This window comes from Hevea brasiliensis, chromosome 11 (genome assembly GCF_030052815.1).
Source record: "Hevea brasiliensis isolate MT/VB/25A 57/8 chromosome 11, ASM3005281v1, whole genome shotgun sequence".
Classification (NCBI taxonomy): Eukaryota; Viridiplantae; Streptophyta; class Magnoliopsida; order Malpighiales; family Euphorbiaceae; genus Hevea; species Hevea brasiliensis.
In genome coordinates, this window is record NC_079503.1 from 76,636,758 (window position 1) to 76,645,285 (window position 8,528).

Genomic DNA, 8,528 nt, shown 5'->3' on the forward strand with positions numbered 1-8,528 from the left:
TCAGAATGACACTAGGCAAAAATACAATATATCATGAATTGAGATAGGATCGGATCCCGAACTAGCGACTAAAGAGAGATCGGATGTCGTTAATCAAAGAATTCTGATAAGGCGATCACATAAAAGATCGGTGAGAAGTTCGGTCTTGCATCCACTCTCTCTAGTTATAAGGCTTAGTGGGTTAGGAAAAGCTTTGCATGGGTTTCTTGCACCCTCGGTCACTAGAATCCTTAGTTCAAAGTTCTTACGATATGCAATTCTAATGAATACTTTAAGAGATCGGGGGAGAGTTCTTACTCGATTCTCATCCAAAATTTTAATAAAATATATAGAGATCGGAGGAGAGTTCTTATCTGAGATCCTTTACTTAAAACTTTAAACCAAATACTTTAAGAGATCGGGGGAGAGTTCTTGCCCGATTCTCATCCAAAATTTTAATAAAATATGTGGAGATCAGAGGAGAGTTCTTATCCGAGATCCTTCACTTAAAACTTTAAACCGAATACTTTAAGAGATCGGGGGAGAGTTCTTACCCGATTCTCATCTAAAATTTAAATAAAATATGTGGAGATCGGAGGAGAGTTCTTATCTAAGATCCTTCACTAAAACTTTAAATGAATACTTTAAGAGATCGGGGGAGAGTTCTTATCCGATTCTCAGCCAAAATCTTAATAAAATATGTGGAGTTCGAAGGAAAGTTCTTATATGAAATCTCCCGCTTAAACTCTTAACAAAATACATCAAGAGATCAGGAGAAATTTCTTACCCGAATTCTCTTAACCAAAATCCAAATTAAAGTATCGCAACTTCAATATACAAAGTAACCCCTAAACAAACTACACGACACCTACTCACTAAGGGTCATCTCATGTATTCATGTTCTTGGGCAGCTCTGAATAATGAAATATCAAATATTCCTTTCATCCATACGAAGGATTAACATCGTCACTCCAACCCCCCTTAATTACCAATTTTAAGTTATGAAGAGCACAATGTTAAATCTGCTTACCCTCGTTGAGGGACGAGTTGGGGTGCCTAACACCTTCCTCACCCGTATACGGACCCCGAACCTAGAATCTCTGTTTTCGAAGTGGTTTCTTTTTAATTTACCTTTACAAATGGTTTTCTTTAATTTTCCTCAAAATTAAAGTGGCGACTTCTCACTTTACTCATTTCGGTGAGAGTTCGTCCAGGCGATCACAAAAACCCTTGCGACAAAAATAATTGTAAAATATTATCATAATTTTGAAATGATCTTAAATTTTGCAATTGTTCATATATATAATATGAATAAGAAAATCCAACAACACACATATTTAAAATCAATTAAATAAATTTTTACTAAAAATTTTATTCTCGATATCATTTTTTACATATACTAATAATAATATAAATTAAACAACTAAAAAAGAGAAGAAAAACTCCAAATAAACAATTTGTATAATATGTAATATTTTTTTAAACCATTTAATAAGAAAGAAATTTTGAAAAAAAAAATTAAAAAACCAAAGTTTTGATATTATTTTGTAAATCTCTTCAAATATAATACGCCTTTATTATTTTTAATTTATAATTATTTTCAAAATTTTAAAATTTTTTATCTAAAATATAAATATGTTCAATTTATTTAATTTATCACATAATTATAAAAAATATTAAAGAATTTAATTACATTTAAATTATAGTGTAAAAATTAGAATTACATTAAAATTCCATTAAAAGTGTAAAATAGTTTGAAATAAATATTTTGCATCAGTAACATTTAATTTTTTTTTTTCAAATCATTTAATTGGTGAACATATCGATAAATCTATTCATACAAAGCGCATTTTTATTATTTTTATTATTTTTAAATTTTATAAATTTTATTTTTAAAAAAATAATTTTAACATTTCAACCACAGTATTAAACGGGTATTAAATTATTAGAGTCAATGGTCGATTTATTTATTAATAGAATTAAATTTTAAAATTAAATTATTATTAAAAATATGTATAAAAAATTAATATATAAATTTTAATATATCTCAAAGATTTAATTATAATTGTCCTAAAATAAATAAAAATAATATAATAAATAGATTTGGATAGACACAGGTGGCAAAGAATGGGCTAATTAGCAGGTGATATATACATATATGTAGGTATCTATCTTAGCTCCTCCTTCTACCCAAGAGCTGGTGAACAGGTCTAGTTTAATCTCAATATAAATAGGCATTACAATTTTGTCTTAAAAAAAGTGTTACAAATTTAATAAAATTTTATGATTTAATTAATTATAATTAATTTATGTTAGATTATTAGTGTGGTGCAAAAAAAAAAAACTTTTAAGTGTGTAGGTTTTTTTTTTTAGTAGGTAGTAAAATATGAATCTGTTAAGCGAAAGGTGTAAGTTGAATAGTACTTGATATCACACTCTTTTAAATTCAAATAAAAATATCTCCATTTACATAATTAAATATTCATATTGTAATGTAATCAAAATTTTCCTGCTTTTTCAAAAAATCATTTGCCAAAACACAGCAACTCCAATTGCGATATCAAAAATCTAAATTTTAAATTTTTGGCATGAAGTCTGAGGGAGACTTGACTTACAATACAAAAAAGAAGAGAGTGAGACAGAACTTAAGTCACCGAGACAGATAATATTTCAAGTTCAGCCCACCAAAGCGGAGAAAATCTTGGAGTTGCTTGATCAAGTGAGATAGCAATCACTTCCCTAAACTTTGAACTGATATCCTTCATTGTTGGTCTTTGCCTTGGATATAGTTGTATGCACTCTTGGATAATCTCGTATATGAGGTCAAGCTCATTGTTTTTGAAAGACTTGAGGGTTGGGTCAATCGGGTAACTGATACTACGTTTTTCATTCAAATATTCAGCAGCCTGCAAGTTTATAGTTAAATTATATGTTTGTCAGCCAGCCATGCATGCAGCTAGAACACAAATGTTATTTAGCTACAAAGCAATTCCCAGAGATATGAGAGTATAGGATTTCAAAAAAGATTTACCAATTTTTCGAGGGACCCTTGTTCTTCCGAGTATTGGAGCTTTCCAGAAATGATTTCTAGTAATAGAATCCCAAAACAATAGACATTTGTCTCTACATCAGCCAAAGGTGGCAATGTAGAATGCGCTGACTCATTGTCACCTGAGCTCTTTGACTTGGAGGAATCTTGTGGCAAGAAAGAGATCTCAGTTATCTGAGAGGGACCATAGATACAGTGAGAAGGTACATAACAAAATATAATGAAGCCAACCCATGAAATCACCTTAGCTGCATAGTCATTAGTTAGAAAGATATTATGTGAATTCAAGTTAGAATGTGCCACTAGTGGATTTAAATCATGATGCATGTATTGTAAGCAATAAGCAATGCCCGTGATAATCCTCATCCTTGCACTCCAGTCAAGATGTTCCATTTCCTTAACTAAAGATACAGAATAAATGTTTCAGCCTCTAAATTACCAAAGGAGAGATCTATCGAAATTTGGATCCTTAAATTAATATACAGAGAGTATTACCATGCAGATACTCAAAGAAGGTTCCATTAGGAGCGTATTAAAATACCATCATCCTATTGAAAGGTTCATCCTCCTCACAGTAGCCAATGAGATTAACAAAGTTCTTATGGTTAAATCCGAGATAACATGTAATTTTTTTTTCAAATCATTTAATTGGTGGACATATTGATAAATCTATTCATACAAAGTGCATTTTTATTATTTTTAAATTTTATAAATTTTATTTTTAAGAAAATAATTTTAACATTTCAACCACAGTATTAAACGGGTACTAAATTATTAGAGTCAATGGTTAATTTATTTGTTAATAGAATTAAATTTTAAAATTAAATTATTATTAAAAATATATATAAAAAATTAATATATAAATTTTACTATATCTCAAAGATTTAATTATACATTGTCCTAAAATAAATAAAAATATTATAATGAATAGATTTGGAGAGACACAGGTAGCAAAGAATGGGCTAATTAGCAGATGATATATATATATATATATATATATATATATATATATATATATATATATATATATATATATATATATATATATATATATATATAGAGAGAGAGAGAGAGAGAGAGAGAGAGAGAGAGAGAGACACACACACACACGTAGGTATCTATCTTAACTCCTCCTTCCACCCAGGAGCTGGTGAGCAAGTCTAGTTTATAGTTAAATTATATGCTTGTCAGCCAGCCATGCATGTAGCAAGAACACTTATTTAGCCATAAAGCAATTCCCAGAGATGTGAGAGCATAGGATTTTACAAAAGATTTACCAATTTTTCAAGGGAAACTTGTTCTTTCGAGTATTGGAGCTTTTCAGAAATGCTTCTCAAGCTTTTCTTAAAGTATTAAAGTGTGCCTTTGGGGCAACTTCCTAGTATATTAGAATCAATTGCCACACACTCTCCTCTGAGTATAATGCAATGTAATTAATTGAAAATAAAGTTATATATTGTATTATTTTATTTAGAAAAATAAAAGTGTAATATAATTATTAATACAATCTCGTATTTATATATATATATATATATATATATATATATATATATATATATATATATATATTGATAAAATGCAATTAAATTAATAATAAAATTTTAATATATAATATTATTTTATTAAATATTATTTTAATTTGAAATTATTAATATTTTTATTATTAGTGATGGTGGCAACAACAATAATGATCAAATAGTGGTGGTGGTAATAGAGTATGAGTGATGATAGTAGTAATGATGGTAGCCAAGTGGTGATGACAACGATCAAGTAGTAGTGGTAGTGGTGTCAATAGTGGTGATGGCCATGTGGTAATAATAATAGAGGGGATGACAACGGTGATCCAGTGATGATGATGAAGACGGCCAAGGGTGAACCTTGGATGATAATATTGCGGATCAACTACTTGCTATTTGTACAATAATTATACTATGATGCAATTTAAAAGTTATTAAAGTGCATATTTATTTTCAAAATTCATAAGGGTGTCTAACTATAAAATAATTTTAAAGAAATAAACACTAATAATACAAATAGAATGATATACCTCTTCAACAGTGCTCTCGACACTTTTTTTGTTTAAATCTTGGAATTCATCAATAATGAAATCCGAATTAAGAAGTTCAACAATTTCTCTTTCAATATTTATAACTAAATTATTTTTAGATGTTAATCAATTTCTAAACTACCTATTTTGGACCTTTTTCAATGGGCCATTGACCTAGAAAAAGATTATTGGATCGGTGGACCACGAGAGACCTTGTTTGGATCAAACCCGTGGGTTAAGTTCCCAAAATATATATTACGCTTACCTAAGCACATTCTTGGATTATCCTTTCTAATTTCATCCAATTTATCATGCTTTGAGTAGAAAACTAAGCAAGTATCATATTTAGTGAGAGCTGAATGCATTCATTTTTGAAAACTTCAATTAAGCACCCACTTTCTAGTTTTGTTAGTGGTTCTGCAATGCCTTGGGGCACAGTCTCTCTCTCTCTCTCTATATGCGTACTCTTTTTTCTCCTAAAACACTTTTGGCACATAACCCAGAAAATTCCCATATTGAACGGTAACATTTTGGATTTTAAAGCTTTTATGTATGCTTGAATTGTCGAGTGGAAAATATGAAAAATTGGCCATTGTTATTTTTAGGGGCTTTTTGTGAGTTAGAGTTGTTATTCATTGGTCTTCATATTCATAACCATTTTTGGCAATACCTAAATTAATAATTACTCAAATGATAAATTCGCCAATTGAAGCAACTGCAAGCAACAAGAAATGATCAAACTCAAATCAATAAAATCAAAAGCTTAAAGCAAGTTGTTGGCTTGTAGCTATTCAACAGCAAAAGAAGCAAGTTGCATGGAGTTGCATATTACCTCAGAGGAGGGTTCAGTTGATAGAGACAGTGAAGGAAGTGGAAGATATCTGGGTTCCACGTTGAACTCAACATAGTTTATTTTACTGACACATTTTCCAACATAAGAAACATAAAACACCAGGTGGTGTGGTGCATGAGTGACTCATCAACATGGTCAAAGCCAAACCTAAATCCATCAGACTCATGTCCCTCTCCGGGAGAGGCTCTCCCTATTTGCAAAGCATCACTCGTCCCTTGACACTCACCACTGACTCATTGCTACACGTAAGCCAAGCACAAGCTTACCTTTTCTTATATATAAAAACATATCACTCTATTCATCTCTCTCTATCTCCCACCTGGTCCTAGCTAGCTAGCTATCCCTCTTCTTTCTCCATCTCTTTACTTAAACGAAAGGGGAAAGATATGAAAACTAAAGTTGAAGAGAGGTTCTCTGAGTTTTTTGAGAAGTGAATGTGTCAACTCGATGAGTATCTACAACACCTACAAAGGGCGTCTGAGGATTATCGAGCTAAAACTGGGTGTGAGCGTGAGCAAGAGCTACAAGCTTCAGTGTCCAAAGTCACACAACATTACAAAGACTACTACAATATAAAATAGGCCTTAGCGCATGAAGATTGTGCTTGCTTTCTTTTTTCCAATTTGGATTTCCCCTTTCAAAGAATGCGTATTCTTGGGTTACTGGGTGGAAACCTTCAGCAGTATTTAAATTGGTTAACTCAATAAGGACAAATGGTGTTCCCAGTTCGAGTCTAGTTGAATTGACACAAGAACATATGAGAAAGGTTGAGGTTTTGAGGGTGAAAATAAGGTTAGAAGAGGAGAAGGTGGAGAGGGAAATGGAGAGGCAACAAGTGGCTGTAGTAGACATGAAGATGGCAGAGCTGGTAAGGTTGGTGGTTCGAGTGAAGAATGGGGAGCAAGTGAGGCAGGTGGAGGGACTGGTGGAGGTGGCACTGAAAGGAGTAATGGCAGGACAAGAGAAGGTGATGAAAGCAGCAAACTGTGCAAGGCTTAGGACTTTGAAGGGAGTTTTGGATGTTTTGAGCCCACTACAATGTGTGGAGTTCTTGGCTAGGATTAGCATGCTTCAAATTCAGTTAAGATAATGGGGAAAGAAAAGGGCTTGCACCATTAATTAGAAACTTCTAGTTGTAGAGTTTTAGGGGTTTTGATTTTCACTTTTAGACTTCTTTTCTTTTGCCTTGATTTAGTTTTATCTTAATTAATATGCATGTACTATTCAGTGGCTTTAATTTAATTTTTTTTATACTTATTATAAAAACTCATAATTTAATTTCTTTTATATAATGTTTTATTGATTTTATATTATATAATATTATCATTATATTACAAATATTATATTTAATTTTTTAAATTAAAATATTAATTTTAATGTCATTTTAATTAATTATACAAATAAAAATATTAATTTTAATGTCATTTTAATTAATTATATAAATAAAAATATTTATCAATTTAAAATTATTTTTTATTCGAACATATTTTTTTAAAAAATATGTGTTATAATATTAATATAATAAAAAAATAATAAATTTTTAAAATATAAATAGGTGAAAATATTTAAAAATTAAAATAAATTAATAATAAATATAAATTAGCCCATGAATTTAATTCATTGAAATTTTATTATTTTATTTTTTTTAGAAAAGTTTGATTTGCATACATTTTATTTTAAAATCATATTAACTTGCATAATAAAATTGTATACCTAAATTAATGTGAAAGAGAATTACTTATAAAATTAGAAAATAAAATAATTTTTAAAATAAATTTTTATTAGTTTAGTGCATTATTATTACAAAATTTTCATTTTGATTATATTAATATTTTGAAATTTTATATTCTCATATTATTTAATACAAAAAATTTAAAATCTATTTAATATATTTACAGATTATATTATATATGTTATAAATACATTATTAACATATAAAGTTAATCATGTATATTCTAATTAAATTTGAATTATATATATAGAGAGAGAGAGGTCTACTTCTAAATTAAAAATTATAACAAAATTTCTGTAAAATAATTTTTAAAAAATAAAATTTAAAAGAAAAAAATAAATTTATATTATTAATATTTATAATAATAATTTATTAGTTCAAAAAGTTTGTCCCTCATTCATACCTGTATATATATTATAGTGCATAGTCTATTATTATAAATGCATAGTATTTATTACTTATTTATATTTTAATTATATTAAAATTATATTATATTTCTAAAAACATCATAAAAAATATTTTTATAAAATTGACTTCAGCTTTAATTATTTCTTTATTTAGTATTTAGTATAATTGGGTATAATATTATTCTTGATTCAATTATTAATAGAAAATTAGAATTATATTAACATAATAAAATAAATTTAACCCAATACGGTTTGGTTTATATAATATATTTGTTTATTTCAATTCTCATCAATTCTTCTTTTCATTCAAAAGAATAAGGATTATGAACACTACTATTTTTAACACTAAAAGAAACAAAAATAGAAAAAATATTAATATTGTAATAATATAAATTTAAATCTAATTAATTAATTAATATATTATTAATATTATCTTTTATTTGTTATTAATGCAAAAGATA

General features: G+C 28.4%; 1 protein-coding gene across 1 annotated transcript; it reads left to right on the top strand.

Moving 5' to 3' along the window:
- The first annotated feature begins 6,375 nt into the window (after positions 1 to 6,375).
- Positions 6,376 to 7,018, top strand: LOC110652535 (protein DOG1-like 4). The gene is made up of 2 exons (XM_058129352.1): positions 6,376 to 6,438; positions 6,572 to 7,018. The coding sequence occupies exons 1-2, from the start codon at positions 6,376 to 6,378 to the stop codon at positions 7,016 to 7,018; spliced, it is 510 nt and encodes a 169-aa protein (XP_057985335.1).
- Positions 7,019 to 8,528: the final 1,510 nt, after the last annotated feature.

Coding starts and splice junctions, on each gene's coding strand:
- LOC110652535 (XM_058129352.1), top strand. CDS start 6,376: ATGAGTATCTACAACACCTACAAAGGGCGTCTGAGGATTATCGAGCTA. Junction 6,439..6,571: donor AGCTAAAACTGGGTGTGAGC/GTGAGCAAGAGC, acceptor CCCCTTTCAAAG/AATGCGTATTCTTGGGTTAC.